This window comes from Lutjanus erythropterus, chromosome 1, assembly GCF_056507025.1.
Source record: "Lutjanus erythropterus isolate fLutEry1 chromosome 1, fLutEry1.hap2, whole genome shotgun sequence".
NCBI lineage: Eukaryota > Metazoa > Chordata > Actinopteri > Lutjaniformes > Lutjanidae > Lutjanus > Lutjanus erythropterus.
The window spans coordinates 2,932,633-2,950,166 of NC_139317.1; the positions used below are offsets into that span (position 1 = coordinate 2,932,633).

Consider the following 17,534-nt stretch of genomic DNA (forward strand, 5'->3'; position numbering starts at 1 on the left):
TGGTGCTAATCTGTGCAAACCATAATAAGTTCTTTGGATTATGTCTTAATTTTCTTCCAAATGTCTCTAAAATCTGTGAAGGGATGTTTTAGAGATCATAACTACTGAACAGATAGAGAAACATGACCCTAACTAGGGTTACTAGGTAGCCCGTTTTATCCCGTGTCCCACATCTGATGTACTGAGACAGTGTCCTGAATTTTGATTGGCTCTAGCTTTAAAAAAAAAAATCAAACCACTGCAAGATGGACGCTTGATCAAATGGATGTTTAGAAAGCAGGGAAGGGTGTTAACTCTGGGCTGTTCGATGGCAATCAAACTGCAAGCATGTGGATCAAGTGCAGGTTAACTTGTCACTGTCTTTGGGTAGAATATTATGGAAACTACCACAAAGAAAAGGAAATACAACAAAGACTGGTAATGTCATGACCCAGACCACAGGTGGATGACTGAAACAGCAGAATGACTTCAGGGTTTTATTAAATGAATGAGTGTACAGGTGAGTAGAAGGTTAACAGACCTGTTATAAGAAGGTGAAGGTGAGGGGAACGAGTTGATCAGGCAGATGGGAGTGGCAGGATCAAAAGAATAGTCTATGGGCCCCTGGTGGATGAATGGAAAATGGCAATGAAGGTGCCTAAAAAAGAGGGAATGTGGTGGGATAAATGAACAGAGACAGACTGATTCTCAGAGAATTTTTTGCAAACTTTGCCAAAGTTCAGTTTCACACGGGGAGGAATATGATGTGAAGCGACACAGAGCTCGCAAGAAACACGTGATTCCAAAGAGATGCACTGATCAGTGGATGCATTCCTACTTGGCTTCTCACAGCTGGGAAACACACGCAGCAGCTCTGCTTCAGTCTCGAGAAGCTGCAGCCTTTATTCACTGACAAACTCAAACCTAACCTGTAAATTTACAGCGCCGTCTCTATACATATTCTACCAGAATGACAACTGCGCACCTTTCCCTCCGCTCAACGCACATTCACCATAACTCATAACTCATTTCACCAGCAATTCTCCCCCGCCCTCTGTGATGCTCGCTAAAGTTACACACTCATAACGAAACGCTACTCTGACCAGTCAGTAGTCTGCATGTTTGTTAACTTACCTTCATCATCGGGACTGAATCCAAAATAATTCAAAACAGGGGCAGAGGCGTTTTTCTTTTTTCTGTTTTGAAACTTTATCCCTGAGACGCCATGTTTCTTCTTCTTATGAAAGCCATGTTTGTCTGCTGTGCAGAGACTGACCCCTGGTGGTATAACCTGCACACTGCAATACAGTATCTCAGTATCAGTTAAATAAAAGGAGGAGTGCCTGTATTTATGACGGTATTGAAAATCACATAGGATTTCTTAATATCCTGGTATACTGTGATACCTTTAAACCACCCAAGCCTAATTCTTACTGAACCTCACCAGACAGATGAGGTGACAGCAGCTGAAATTAGGCAAAATAGAAATGTTTACTCTTAAAGTAAGATAGGCATTATATATATAAAAGGCAGCATCTTTTGATATTTCTGCTGTTTCTTCTCCTGAACTAAATCTGATCGTGACATGACTCCTGCAGATCAGTACAGATTCGACCTGCAAACACTTCAGTGCCTGATAATCTGTGCAGATCGTCAGCCTGAAGTGGAATCCCCTTCTTATCATATCTCCAAGTAATCAATAATCAATAATCAAATAACAATTAACTTACTACACAAAACACACCACAAACACACACGCAGAGTTGTGTTTATTATTAGAAGTTGATATAATGCATATTTTCCTGAGTATTGTTAATAAAAACCCATATAAATATACTATTTCACCATGACAGATATGGCTTTTCTGATCACAGAAAATGTTTGTTCTCATCAGTAAAAGTATAAATCCAGAGGTTAAACGGACCTGTTGTTTTTTCCAGTTATGACTGGTGGACAAAACTAAATAAAATGCTAATTTCTCATTTCCAAATCCAACTCTTCAGTTATATACATGAATATGTCTGTCCTGTATGGTCTAAAATGACTGATTACTGGAACATAATGAGCCAACACCTACTTTTGGTCTCATGCACATTCTGTACCTTGTATCTCACTCAACCAAACACACTTTGAACACCTACAGGTAATTGCTGGGAACCTGTTTGCAAACTTTTGACAGACACAATGAGGACAGGTGGCATCGAAAAAATCCTGCAAAACCAGACAAAGTACAATTTTGTTCTCATAGCAGAAGTTCCAAAACACACTCAGTGAACTTGGAGCAGTGGGTGGAGTTGTAGTTTGTTCCTTTCCATCAGATAAACAACCAAAGATAGAAACCAAAACCGATTTCAGTGCGATGCAAAGCACCGTCTTAAGATTGTTTTTAAGATTATATTCAAACAGGAAACAAAGGGCTGGAAGGATATACTATTGATGACATGCAACCTTTGCAAAAATCAATCCGGGCACGTCCTCATGCATCATCTTACACCACTCGACCACCAGGACGTCCCATCATTTTTAAAGGAGAGGTTCATAAGTTTTTAAGTCTGTTGTAAAGGATATATCAGTCCAGTATTGAACAAGACTGCTGCAGTCATCAGCCATGAAACAGGCTGCCAGCAGTGTGCAAAATACACAGTGGGGGGCGGGGTGTCCCACCTACTTAACCCCAGGAAAAGAGCGGGAACAGAGCCTTTTCATTATTCTGATTCAACTTTTTAGACATGAATCCAAAGGTAGTAAGAAATGAACTTCGCTTTCTCTTTGACTTATTTTCCCAACTTGAAGTTGAGTCCATGATTTTTATGTCAAAGAAAAATAAAACATTCAACTTTCCGGTTGTATGGAGTAACTTTCTCTGAACTATACACCCGCTGAAGAGGTCTTTACCTAAAAAAAAACTGGTATTCAATAGCAATGTGAGCAGAAACACCACAACAATATTTTTCTGTATTCATATTTGTGAATAACTATATTGCAATTTGAATAATATTCGACATAGTAAGCTTTTAAAAAACATTTTTAGTTGTGATTGCAAGTGACAATTTTTAAAAGATTTTTCCCAAGATGCCCTTTATTTCACACCATAGTTGTAATCCCTCTGGGCAACTGTTCAGCGTCAAACTACGTCGACTTAAATTGCTTGTTTTTGCCACTGACAGACTCAGATTATTATTCAGTGTCTGACAACACAATTTATCACCCTTATCAAACTAATCATTGTAAAACAAACTTTGTTCAAACTCGACAGAAACTCACCAAAAACATTGTGGTTTGTCTTTCCACTGTTCCAACAATCACCAGCTCTGGTTTTGTCTTAATAAACCCTTAAATCACCAAGTTAGAGGTGAAAATATTCTCTCTCTGTACACATCGTCTCTCCCTGCTGCTTCTCTGATGTCTGCATCAGAAAACTCTTATTTTTCTCTATTCATCCTACAAAGGCAGCCGTTTTAAAAATTAAACCTCCACAAGTGTAAGTTTAAATCAACACTGAATCACATTTTAAACTGTAGTGTTAAGTTCTGGTGCAGCATAATTAAATTTAATCTAGGTTTAGAGTAAAAACTAAACTGAGGTTTAAAGGGAGGTTTACTTTAACGGTGTGCAGTTGCCCATAAAGATTCCATTTCATGGCTGCAGCAAACTCCCTCAGTACTGGATCAATTTTAAAACTTGCTTAGTGACTTAGTCGCAAAAACACTTTTTACGTAAGAGACCCTTTATGATGCCCTCCCACGTAAATAATGGGAGACAAAATCCACAGCTACAATTCTTGTTTTATGCAAAAATACTTTCCTCAGACTGCTGAACGTTCAAATTAACGTCAGGTAAACTTTGGAATATAATTTTTTTGCAAGGAGAAGCAGGTCTGAGTATTGTATTTAGGACAGACTTTTAAAAGATGTGAACCTACCCTTTAACAAAATAAAAGAAAAAAACGACATGCTGTGTAAGATGGAGAGATGTCTCACATTGAGATCAGCTGGGTTTAGTTGTCCCAGGCTGAAACTATGAGAGATTTGCGGTCCTCTGCTCTTCTCTTCCTGGTGAAGTAACGAACGACCACAGCCAACAACACCAGTGACACCAAGAAGCCGGTGGCAAACACTATGGTGCTGATGTTGGTGCTGAGGACCTCCCTCATTCCTCCTGCTCCTCCTGCTCCTCCTGCTCCTCCTCCTGCTCCTCCTCTTCCTCCTGCTCCTCCTCTTCCTCCTGCTCCTCCTGCTCCTCCTGCTCCTCCTCCTTCTCCGCTTGATTTGGTGTCTGAAGGAACAGGTGGAGGACCCGCTGAAAGACAACAGCACAGGTACTTTTTAGTTTGATTGATAGATAGATAGATAGATAGATAGATAGATAGATAGATAGATAGATAGATAGATAGATAGATAGATAGATAGATTAGATGATGTCATTAACCTGCGATGGGCGAGTCACTCTTCTTCATCATGATGATGTCATCATCCGCGGCTGCGTTGGGAACTGGCTGCCCGACAAACAGCAGAGGACCCTGGGTGATGTAGTGGCTGACTGTCTCCTTGCCCAGTCCACGCCTGCGCCTGCGGGATGCGTCCTTCAGACAACCCTGAGAACATCTGGAGAACGGACTCCCGGGCTCACACAGGATGCAGGAACAGGTGATGTACACCTGTGAAGTGGCAGGTAATTAATAAATCTCTCTCTTTTTTTGTCTAAATAAAATGTGTTTCAACTAGGGATGTTAATGATTAATCATTAGTCAATTTATTGCTGTTAATTTAACTGATTGAAAATGTATTATTCATTAGTATAGAAATGGCAGTAATTGTGCCTCGTTAGATGTTGTTTTGTTGAAAGAAAAGACCTCAAAAAACTAGAAAAAAAAATGAAAATGACATGAAAATGAGGGGAAAGTGTGTTTTGTATCTTATAAATTATTAATGAGTAACTGATAGATTGTTTCTTGGCGTTTTTAACTATCTTTTAAGGAAAATGCACAAAATTAGCAGCCATACATTTAACTTAAAGTGCATCTGCTTTCTTTTTTTTAAAAGAATCAACCCTAAGCATGTGCAAAAAATTTATCATATTTGGTAATACTGCAAAAACATACTGCAAAATAAAAACAGTACAGCCATCACTAGTTGTCCTTTTATAAAATAAAATAAAAAAAATAGAATAAAATAATTAACCATGTAATATCATGGTATGTATTGTCACAGTACGGTATTGAGACAAAAGAATATAAAAGAATAAGCTTCTCCTTGGTGTTTTCAGGGGAAAAAGTAGCAGGTTAGTAGGTTTCATTATTCTTACCTGGTCATAGTTTCCAGTAAATTTGAAGGCTTGAACCTCAAAGTTGAATGAAGTTGGATTAGACGAGAGGACTTTGAATGTCTCATCCATCACACACCTGATGAAAAAGAATCATACAACGTCACACACACGCACATATGATCGAGGAACAGTATATGACAAGATGTTTGCTCTCACGTTCCCAAAAAAGTTCCCAGAAATCATCAGCACTGACCCGTTCTTGACGAGGTTGTAGGAGAGGGCGTTTTCAGGGTTGTCATCAGGAGTGGCTTTGCACGACTCCACAAACAGAGTCACGTTTGGCAGCTCTGACTGAGCCTGAATGCCCATATAGATGGTCTGCAGCAGCTTGACCTCCACCGGGTAGGCGCTGGGCTCCACCTTACTCGTGAAGTTGCCATCGCGGAAAATCTCAAAGGTGTAGCCGAAGCTGCCGAAGCTGGACTCGGTGAAGATGTAGTCAGACTTGTGGAGGTTGTAGTAACTGGAGATGCTGACCGTTTTAGGAAACTGGCAGGAGAAATCAATCTTCACGGTCTTCCTTCGGACTATAACCTCGGTGGGAAGCTCGAAGGAGTTGATCTCATTCTTGAAAACGATAAAGTCGCCTTTATCCTGCATTTAAGACGAACAAAAGTGGTTTAAAACACGGGAGTTCTTTTTGTTGTGTTGTGTGTTTTACAGTTAGAATATATATTTCCCATAACCATGTAAACACCTTCATTTCCACTGTAACCAATTTGATCAGTTAGAAAACAGCACAGTTTTCACAAATGTGATGAACAAAATATCCTGTAAATCATTATAATGAGAAAGTTTCTAAAAATTGTTCTTTATTCTCAAAATGAACCAGTTCTGTCCTGTAAAGAAAAGAAGCTCAGAATTTTAAGGCAGCTGCCGTCACTAGTTTTTTGGAGTTTTGAATCAAACTTAAACTCTCAAAGTTTTTAAATAAACTAAATAAAGTTTTGCCGACCTGTAATCTTTTGTTGAGATAACTTACTTTTCTTCTTCAGATAAAATTCAATCTTTAAGTTTTAGAAACTCTCCAAAAAAAATTTGAGCTGATTTGTCTTTATTTGGGTGTTTGAAAATTAAATGATTGCAGTTGGAAATATTAAATTATTAACCATTATTTGCCTCAACAAATGCAAATTACTTTTTTTGGTTTCTAAAACTCAAAGGTTCAAATTTATCCAAAGAAGAAAAGTAAAATTATCTCAACAAAACATTGTTAGTTTTCAAAACTTAAGAGTTTGAGTTGGACTTGCCTTAAGTTGCCTTGAAATGTTGACATGTTGCAATGAAAATAGAATTTACTGAAAATATCTGACTTTGCTTAATCAATCATTTTAATGTAACTGTAATCAAAAAGTACATGTAATTCTAACTATATTTAAGCTCTTATAAAAAGAGCAGCTGATCGCCTCAGTTTTTTTGAGTATTGCTGACATATTTGGGTTTACAGTGGATTATTGTGAGAAAGTTTTTTATTCTAACGACTTACAGGATCTCTTGTTTCATTACATTTGCAGTCATGTGTAATGTAAATATCTTTTCCACACCTCGAGTTTGGTGCCGCAGGTGCTGAAGGACATCGTGCCCATGATGTGAGTGCTGTTGGAGGTGAGAGAGCACGACTTGTCTCTCAGCATCAGATAGTTCACGTCGATGCCGGGCATCGAAGCCTTCTCCAGGGCCACCACCATCTTGTTGGGTGAGCACGCAACAGTGGCCTTTCCTGAAAATCAGATTCAGCATTAACTCTTCAACAAGAGGGGCAACATGGACTCTGTTACTAACTCAGACTCTACTGTGGCTCAAGCATTGTGCTTTATTTATTAGCTCTAAACTTGCATGCATTTACACCTTCATGCATCCCTTAGAGTTTTGTTCAACTTTTAAATCCTGTTCATACTAATTTGACCTTTTACTGCTTCCCCCGTTCTTCATACTCCCTCAGCTGTTTCTTTATACAAAGTTAAACCGGCGATGCAGTTTAGTTTCCAGCTTGCACCATATTTTTCATACTCTTTACATCTTTTATCTACTCGTTCATACTTTAAGCCACAAACTCCATTCAAATCTTGTACTGTTCCACATCATGCATCGTCAATTTTATTCAGCTTTCATGCTAATTAGTATATTTACCAATTTTCCAACCTTCTTCAATTCCAATTCAGCTGCTTCTTCATACAAATTAAATTCAGCAGTTCAGTTTAGCTTCAAAAGTTTAGCAAATGTTAAAATAATCCACATCTTTACTGGTATTATTCAACTTATAAATCCAGCATTGCAGTTCAGCGTCATCACAAAGCTGTTTCTTCAGAAATTGCTTTCTTTGTTCTTCATATTACATACATTGCATTTTTGAAAACGGAGGATAACTGATGATTAACAAACCTTGAGTGATAGATGCTTTGGTCACCATGACAACAACACACCTCATTTCTGATTGGCTGAATGACAAAACAGAGAAAATAAGTCTGAGTGTAAAATACAAAAAGAAGAACAACATTAACAGTGATAATAACGATAATGTCACTAACACAAGGTTTAGAATAATAACTTTTTTTATTTCCACACGTATACTTTTTAAAGCATCTAAATCTATTGGAGAAGATATTTTATTTCTAGGTAATTAGACATAAAAATAGAAATTTCAGGTATAATTAAGTTATGGATCCCTGCTGAACTCTGCTAAAATGGCACAAAGCAGTAAGCAGGACATTATAACACGTATTTTTCCTGTACATATTCATAAAACCACTCACGTTTCATTTGTCTCTGCTGTGAAGCACACTGGGACAAATCTGTACAGGTCACTCTGCTGTGGCGTCCAGCTCAGCGTCACATCAGCTTTTCCAGCTTTGCCATCGTTCAACACTTTGGTCATGTTCTGAGGTCCGCTGACCTGGAAGTCATGTATGCTTCAGAAAAAAAAAGAAGAGAAACATGAAATAATTATCCTTATTTGGCACATGAGGTGTTCTTATCTTCTATTTAATGAGCAGTAATGACGTGTTCTCAGTTTCACGTCCATAAGACAGAATTTGAAGAAGTAAATACCTTGAATGGTGCGCCTGTGCTTCGGCTTTAAACTGGAAATTCTGACCCACGGTGGCATAAAGGACGTCACCGTGTGAAGGAGTCTGAGACAGGAACATAGGCTGCACATGACCAGGCTCACAGTTTGGTATTGGAGGAAGGACTGAAACACAAAAACACAAAAGATTATTAGACAGAAAAACAGCTAATCTTCTTTTACCTTAGAGTTTTGTCAGTTTTAGTGGTTTCCAGTACTTCATGTCATAATTTCTGCAGCTTCTTTGTGTTAGATTTGGTTGGTCAGTGCTCTGTCACCATCATGTTTCGAGAAAAGGCATTAAGAAAGGAAATTATCACAATATTCATCCTGTTGGCCTGATCAGAGTAAAGCTAAGTTCAGGTCTTCTCTCATCTAAAGTCTCTTGTTTGTGTCCACACACAGGCAGCAGGTTTATTGTTTCAGTCCCCTGAGAAGACTGTGGAGGACAAACTGGTCTGAATAGTTTTCTGTAGTTAAAATAAAATTTTCAAGAAATAAAAAGAAATAAAGTCAAACTGTCAATATTAGCAACATACATAAAAAAAACCCCAATAAATTTAAGGGGAAAATATATTTATTTATTTATTTTATTTTTATTTAAGATTTTTATTTATTTATTTGTTTGTTTGTTATTCAATAGCATTTAATAATGACTTAGTATGTCAATATAATAAGAAACTTTTCAAAAATAATGACTTAATATCTCAGTACAGTGAAAACTTTCTAAAAAAAAAAATGACTTAGTATCTCAGAATAAATCTATAATAAATTGCATTACTAAATTAAATACCATGTAGACTTCATTATCAAAATGCAAAAACAAATCAAAATATTTTCCTCTTGATTTATTTTTGTTTTACCTAAGACTATTGCTGACAATTTGACATTATTAATATTTTAACTTTATTCTTTACATTTTCATTTTATTCTTAAAATGCAAATAAAAAGATTTTTCATCCTCTTAGTTTTTTCCCTTATGCTTGACCATAAAAAAGAAGAATAAAAACAGATATTGACATTATTATTGTAATATGAGTAATATTTTGAGAATACAATTACATACAGTTACAAGAAGAAAGTCTAAGACAGTAGAGAATAAAGTTGTAATATAGTAAGAAAAATGTTGGTACTGTTGGTAATATATGTAATACATACAAATTACACCTTCATGATCATAAATTTGTGACATTTTCTAAATAAAAAAACATAATTATTCTTATAATATTTTATCTTGTGACACTGTATGGCAGGTTTGACACTGTAATGTCCGTTTAAGAATGTAAACAGGTGTAAGATAAAACTGATGGAATAATTCTCTGTATCTTCTGTTTGTCTGTATCTTTGGTCAGACAGTTAGTTGTAGTTGTGTTATTCTGTGTGTTTGAATCACTCACTCTCCATCGAGAACTGCAGCTTCACTCTGCAGAGCGGTGGTGCCGTCATGTCGGACGCCCCCCGAAACTGTGAGGTTCCATCTGCGTAAGTCAAGGTGACGTTTTTCTTGGAGAAGTCCTCCAGCATCACCTCGAACACGTGGACACCGGTGCCGACTTGGCCTGTACTTCCCAGTGTGCACGCAGTCTGATAGGACATGAAGAAGAGCACAATAAAAGCTCAGTAAATCCAGATCAAATTAAACATGAGTTGCAAGAACATGGTACTGTTTCACTGTTTGATCATTACACCTCCTGTTAATGCTGAATTATAATATATTTTTTTTTTATAAAATGGAGTACCTGATCCAGAGTAACATTTGCAGGAACTGCAGCGTCTTTGCTAAAGCGACATCTCACTTTATCTCCATCTGGATCGTGTGCCAGAAGACCAAACTTTGAAAAACAGTTCTGAGGCACTCTGCGTGAAAACACAATTTAATATGTGGATTAAATACAGACTAAACTACAGAAGCCCTGAGAGACAAGTGGGGGAAAAAAATCTGCTGATCCTGAAGTTCCTTTTTTTTCCATCTGTCATCTGAAAACAGGTGAACAGTTTTTGTTGTTGTTCGTTGCTGTAATACTCATTTTTGCCACAAGCACTGGTGGAGTCATGATGCCCCAAAAATGCCACAGAAGTGCCCTCTTGGATGCCTCTTTTGTAGATAAAACATGATGATGTGCCCTAGTGTGCCCCTCCAGTGGTCAAAACATGATAAACTGCCCTAGGGTGTGTTTCTAGTGGACAAAATACAATAAAGTGTCCTCTAGGGGGTCTAGGGGGCGATGTAGCAGTTTGATCGGGACCAAAATTACAGGTTTGAAACCTCCTTCGGACCACGGTCTGGACCAAAAAGCCGAACTTTGGTCCAGTGAAAGAGGTGGTCTCAGTTTGGATCAAACTGAACCATGGTTTGGTTTGTTTCTATGGTGAAAATGTTTTTTATACACTTTACTTTACAATGCAGTTTAGTTAACTATACTATACTATAACTCTCATGTGTGTTCCAGGTTTGTGTTTGTATCAGTCTAGAACTTACATGTTATGTGTTTGAAATGAGAAAGAGTTCAAGTGCTGCTGCAGCAAGAATAAAAAATAATGATGCTGCATGTGGCAAAAATATTTTTGTCAAAACTGCACCCCTTCTCTGCTAATATGGGAGTGTTTTTTTTCTGTGTACTGACTGAAATATATGCTGTGGTGTTTGTTAATCCCAGTTTAAATAAAAAGTAAAGGTCGGTACCGTAGAGAAGACACCGTTGTGGTTACAGGACAGCTGTTGAGGGAGCTTGAGTCAGATCGAGTTCCCAGGTCCAACTCTGCATGAGACGTCCAGTTTGTCTTTCCGTTGACATTAGACACCCAGCAGCAGCCCGAGTCCCTGAAAAGAAGAAGGTGGAGTGAGTTATCACTCATAAATAAATCGATGATGCCCCCTCAGCAACCCATACAACCCACACCCCCACCATCAACAGGTTTAGGAACAGTTTCTTTAACTTTTACCTGATCCCTCCACTCACTACACACACACACACACACACACACACACACACACACACTTACTGCACAACATATAATGTTCCTCTACTTCCCTTCTTTTATCTGGAGACTCATATTCTGTTCTATATGCCAGTGGTTCCTAACCTGGGGGTCGGGACCCCTGAGGGGTCGCCAACAACAGAGTTAAGAAAGAAAAAAATATGTGTGATAAAATTGTATTAGCCTTTTTTTCTTACTAATTACTGAACATTTTCACAATTTCAGACCTATAAAAATAATTCAGATGAAATAAGTCCAAGTAATAAAATCACTCATGTCCACACTTAAGCCACGACCTGTGATGTGGAATCATGAGTAGATATTGATTGATTTTAAGAGATCAAACCTAAGACATTTGGACCTCAGTGCCTCATGTAAAATCTTTCTATTTATATTTTACGTCATTTAAATTAAATCTTATCACACTCCCAAAAACATGAGACACACCAAGTTGCACAGTTGCTTGGTAAATATTTTAAAAAATTACATCTTTATATCTGTGTACAAATACACATCCTGTATGTATATGAGCACAGTAACATACAAAATATTTTTTATTGGATAAGTTATCTAAAAGTGTGACGCAGTGATTGGTCAGTGCATTGTTTTCTTTTGTATGTAGACTATTTTTAATTTTGTACAAGGTTAATTTATCCTACTTAATTAATAATTATTAAAAAAAAACATAGATAATAATTCATAGAAATAAACATATGTTTCATGATGGAGTGTGGAGGATGAATTCAGGAGTCTCACAGAGGACAGAGGTATAATGGAGAGACAATTTCCTTTTGAGACCTTAAAGAATGAAGTAATTGTGTTTGTATGGTGTCACTCTGTGGTGCTGTGATTACTAAGATTATGGTTGGAAATGCTAATTTTAATTAGAAACTAAGATGCTATAATGTTAGTAATTAAAGTAGATATGAGAAATGGCACATCAGTGTGTGATTGTGTGTCTGTGCACGCTCGCGCTTCATGTCATCCCTGAATAAATCAGTGAAATACCCCCGGACATGACTGGTGTGTTTCACAAACTGATGGTTTGTTAAAACACATTCAAAAGTTTGGAATCACCTGTTATATTGATGTTTTTATTCTTCCCTTCTAAAACTGCTATTTTAATATTGACAAAAAAAAACAGTATAATTCAGAAACTACATTTATAATTTAGATTTTAAATAGTTCTGGCCCCCAAAAAAACATCATTTAGTGATAGAATTTGCATTTACTCTGTCCCCACAGTGGTGAAACGTGTAAATGGGCTCTAAATATTTTTGTTTTTTCTTTGGACCCTCTGCAGTCCAGTCAGCAGTCAGACTGAGCAGGTTTAAACTGATTTGTTTCTCATGTATGTTCATCTGACGCTTTGTGATCCAACAGTGCTAACCAAATACCAACCCTCAAATTCTATTGTAGAGTTTTAATAATAGCTTTGTTAAAGCAACACGACTGGTAAGTCCAGCTTGTTAGAGGCTTAATCATGCACAGATTTAAACAGGTTCCTGTTTAAACAGATTTAAACAGGTTCCAGTTTAAATCTGCACAGATTTTTATGCTGAGCTTCCAATTTATTCTAATGACTACTGATTTCTTATATTCCTATTTAACTGTTGCTCAGAGGTATTTTTTAATCTCTTTGTGCCATTTCTCCATGTGTTTTTGCAAACTCTTTGTACAGAATAACACCCATCTGTAAAAATGACCTTCTGCAACCTAAAAGCATGAAAAGAAAAGTTTCAGAATAGTTCTCTCAGCCATCTGACTGCACCGAATCAAGGTTTTGTGGCAGGCGACTCCAAACTTTTGAAAACTTGTCACAAATATGAGGAAGTGATCCCGTTGAATGCATGTGTATCTGATAACCACATTTATGGACTTCAAAGCACGTAATCCTTCGGTCTTCGGCCATTTTGGCTCATCTTACTGGGAGAGCACAGGTAAGTCGCACTGCCTAATTCTGCCCTCCAGGTGAGAGATGACTTGTCCTTAATCCTGTCACAATCATGTTATTTCGGGCCTCTTTCCTGTAATGATTACTTTCCTTATCAGCTAATCTCTCGACCATTTTAGCTATTTGGTCGAGAAAAAGGTGAAAAATGTTGATCCACATCAAACCAAAGGAACCAAATCAAAATCTCACTACACAACCCCGTTATGATGATAAATCAATCTTGTATAAGACATAATGGAGATTTACGACACCCTGATAAACTACCTGAAGCTCGAGAACAGGAACTGACATGCTGAGCAAAAAATATTTAAAATATAAGTTCACTGAGACATTGTCAAGATTTGAAAAAGTGTACATATTATAAAGTAATATGTATAATGTAAACAGCAACTAATACTGACCCTAAGAGACTAAAACCTAACTTAAACTTACAAAACTACTGAATTGTCCCAAAACATTTTTTTTTCATCAGCCTTAAACAAAGGTTGAATATAATTGAGACATATTTCAAGTGAAATACAGTTTAAATTTTATTCTGTTAGAGTTGTAACGATTAATTGATTAGTTGTCAAATCTTAAACGAACCATCACTTATTTGATAATCATTTAATCTTGTATTTTTTAAGAAAAAAAGTCTAAATTCTCTAATTCCAGCTTTTTAAATGTGAATATTTTCTAGTTTCTTGAGGGTAATCTGAAGATTTTCGGGTTGTGGGCAAAACAAGACATTTGAGGACTTCGTCTTCACCTTTGAGAAACACTGAACAACATTTGTCACCATTTTCTGACATTTAATCCACCAAACAACTAATCGGTTAATTGTTAGCTAACAATGGAAATACCTGTTAGCTGCAGCCCTTTATTGAGTGCATTTTTTGTAATGTTATTTTGAAAGATGCTTTTCAAATAAAGGTTGTAATTCTATTATCAAATGTGACTTTTACTTGCTCTGTGGTTTCATTAGTGGATGACATAATTAACTCCTGTTCAAGAAAAAATCTTTAAATATCAACCAAACACTCTGACGACAAAACAAAGGCTATTTTTGTTGTTAAAATGGCTCCATGCACTGTTCCAGGTTATAAAGTTTGCTTTACTGAAGCTGTGTATCACACTGACCAATTGTTCTCCTTATTTTCTCCCATATCATGCAGAATTTTGTGATGTAATTTTGTTTTCAGACACCAAAAACACCACTGATATCTGATATCAGCAGACCTGATGCCCAGTTGGACCGAGGATTTCCTGTAGGATGCTGGTCTCACCTCAGAGAGAAGGTGGTTTTATTGGTTTGGATGGTTGCTGCTGTGTATCCTTCAGACTGGCACCACCTTCCCTGGCCGGTGCTGTCCTGGTCTGTCTGCAGGACACCTGATTTATCCAGGTTTGTGCAGACTCCGCCCTCACAGGTGTAAGAGGACTGACCCTGACAGCTGCTTCTTCCATTCTGTCTGTGGTAAAAAGTCACCTGCAAAAACAGCATTTATATGATAAAGACAGAGTTTAAAAAAAACCTAAAGATGAGGATGAGACTACTTTGAAATGTAATCAGTTATGGATAAAAATTAGATGGCACTTTTTGTCATTTATAACATAATTCAAAATTCAGATTGCAAAAAGTGTAATCTAATCTGAATACTTTTGCATTGCTTCAAAAGCAAACATTTCAAATATTGCACCTCATAACAAAAAAATGGATGCAGCCATGATTATGTAATTCTAATTACATTTAATCTGCTTCCTGGCTGGTTGTAAAAATTCCTCAAAGTTTTGTGAAGTTGAGTCAGTAAATCTTCCTGACAGTAGGAATGGATGACATGCATGAACCCCGTACAGAGGTGTTTTTTATAAGCCTCTCCTGCACACATGGATATTTGTTGTAGTGTCTTTGTGGACCCTCCTCACAAACTGAGCAACGCTTCGTCAATACTTCCTACATAACTGCATGGTTCCTCAAGTCAGTAAAATTATGGTGTGTTCCATTTGAACTGGAAAGTCCGAATTTCTGAGTTCCCAGTTGGAAATTTCAACTGGCAGTCCCTTGAAGTCAGATACCCGAATCAGAAAGTTGAAGGAACCTCACCAACCCCAACGCCATGATGGCTGCTTCACACATCAAATGTAGTGAAAGCTGTTTATTAGGACTCGGGACTCATTAAATCAGCGTGGGCATGTTGCTATGGTGTTTGTATGCGCAAAATACCCCAGAATGCACTGTGAACATTTTTACGGGGGCACGCCAAAAACATTTGGGAACCGCTGCCCTGCTCCGACTTCTGAACTCTGAGGTAAATGGTTCACACCAAAACTTGATTTAAATTCAGTTGTACTTGAGAAAACGTGTTCACATAAACTTAAGATGTGAAGTTGAACCAACAACTCCTCAGTCACACTGACATCACAAACAAATCTGATTTCATTTTACATTTTCTCAGTTTGAAAAGTCAGTTCTACTTTTCACACTAAGAGTGTCCAGCTGCAGCTGCTCCTGCTGGACACACTTTGCTTCAGCTTTGGCACAAAGACAACAAACTGACCTCAATACTTCATCATGCTCCACTGTGTTTTCATTATAGTGAAAATAATTAACCATGACTCATCTTAAAGTGTGTTAGAGACACGCAGCAAGTTCACATCTTAATTGATTTTGAAGTGGCCTTTCTACATTCCTTGGCACCTTAAAGAATTTTATTTTGATTCATGTTCCACTAAATTAATTTCCTTCCTGCAAAAACCCAAATATATCCACACTTCAGCACAACAGGTTATCTTGAATATTAATTACATAAATTGCAATGCATCATGACATTATTAATTACCAACTTGATGCTGTAATTATGGTGCATATTACAACGATTCACACCTCGGCTGACTTCTAATCACCACAACCTCGTCTAAAACTTAATGCTCATATGCAGTAAACCTGCATGACAGCATTATTACCTGGTCACCTGATGTTACAACAACAATAAACATATTCTAACACTTTACAATGAACAGAAATAGAGACACAAACTTAGCAGAGCAAAATATTTAAAATATACACCAATGTTTACTATTGTGCAAACTTAAATAATATTAGAGGGTGAATAACATGTCATAACAACAAATTTAACAAATCACGAAATATACTCAAGTCTTTCTCACAGTTTAAAGTAAACAAGAAACTTAATTTAATGAGTTAAATGAGCGCTTTGCATTCAACTCATCATTTCAAGTGAAAAGACTTGAACTGAAGTTTAGAAGTTTAATTTACTTTAACAAATAAAATGTGTAGATTAACATAAAGTTCATGAGAAAAGATAGGCTGATTACACAAAATGATTTTCAGATTGGTTTGTCTTTCGTCCTCTGGCATACCTCCAAATTATGCTTCATTTTGTTATCCTGTTTAACAAAGTATGATACATGTGAAAATTTTAATAAGAAGGTAATAATTTAAAAAATAATGTACCTTAAATGTCCCATCTTTGTTCTTCTTTGGAGGCATGAAACTGATGCTGCCTCCATAAAAGCTGGCAGCTGAAGCGGTCGAACCCAGCAAAGCGAACAACAGCAGGAAGATTGCACCTGCCTCCATGTTGTCTCACTGAATCTGTTCGTGTGAAAGCTCGTTCAGTCAGTTTCATTCTCAGAGATGTGAGAGGCGTTTCCTCAGAATTCACCCAACAGGACGAACCAGATCTGTGCTGGACTGTAACAATTTATGATGCAGCCATTGTTGAAGTGTGCACCTGAGTCCAGAGGTATCAGCCTAATAGATGGATCTTATCAGTCATCATCAACTCCACTTTAATGCTTCAGGTGAAGCATCTATCAGCAGGTCAGAGGGTGCATATCCTTTATTAATAAGTTTTCCCAGAAAGTCTTTCTGACAGACAGCCTTTTTTAACCTTTTAACCTTTAACCTTTTTTTTACGGTCCATGTTGTGAAATGACGCAGTCTTGTTTGGTTTAAGCATCAACACTATGTTGAGAATGAGTAGAATCTACTGTTTGACCTACTTTGTGAAGACAAAAATAGGTGTTTTATGCTGACCATACACCCCTTAGGGGGCGGCAGAAATCACAGGGACAGGAACAAGACTTTGTCTGCTCTGAGGTCTTCAACATCACATTTACACACGTTAACTAAAAACACATTTTCAGGGTTTCACTTTGATCCTATTAATTGTGAAATCTCATATCCATAAATCAAAATTTTCCATTGACTCTTAAATGTCTATTCTGTCC

At 37.2% G+C, this 17,534-nt stretch overlaps 1 protein-coding gene across 1 annotated transcript; it reads right to left on the reverse strand.

The window, feature by feature from the left end:
• Positions 1 to 3,751: 3,751 nt before the first annotated feature.
• LOC146332473 (uncharacterized) lies at positions 3,752 to 16,891 on the reverse strand. The gene is made up of 14 exons (XM_084718714.1): positions 16,756 to 16,891; positions 14,567 to 14,769; positions 11,052 to 11,189; positions 10,108 to 10,225; positions 9,766 to 9,952; positions 8,353 to 8,494; positions 8,058 to 8,213; positions 7,687 to 7,742; positions 6,849 to 7,024; positions 5,498 to 5,898; positions 5,284 to 5,380; positions 4,408 to 4,636; positions 4,243 to 4,278; positions 3,752 to 4,149 (listed from the first exon to the last, which is right to left on the reverse strand). The coding sequence occupies exons 1-14, from the start codon at positions 16,879 to 16,881 to the stop codon at positions 3,977 to 3,979; spliced, it is 2,238 nt and encodes a 745-aa protein (XP_084574840.1). The 5' UTR covers positions 16,882 to 16,891; the 3' UTR covers positions 3,752 to 3,976.
• Positions 16,892 to 17,534: the final 643 nt, after the last annotated feature.

Coding starts and splice junctions, on each gene's coding strand:
- LOC146332473 (XM_084718714.1), bottom strand. CDS start 16,881: ATGGAGGCAGGTGCAATCTTCCTGCTGTTGTTCGCTTTGCTGGGTTCG. Junction 10,226..11,051: donor ACAACGGTGTCTTCTCTACG/GTACCGACCTTT, acceptor GTTTTCACGCAG/AGTGCCTCAGAACTGTTTTT. Junction 4,279..4,407: donor GAGTGACTCGCCCATCGCAG/GTTAATGACATC, acceptor GTTGTCTTTCAG/CGGGTCCTCCACCTGTTCCT.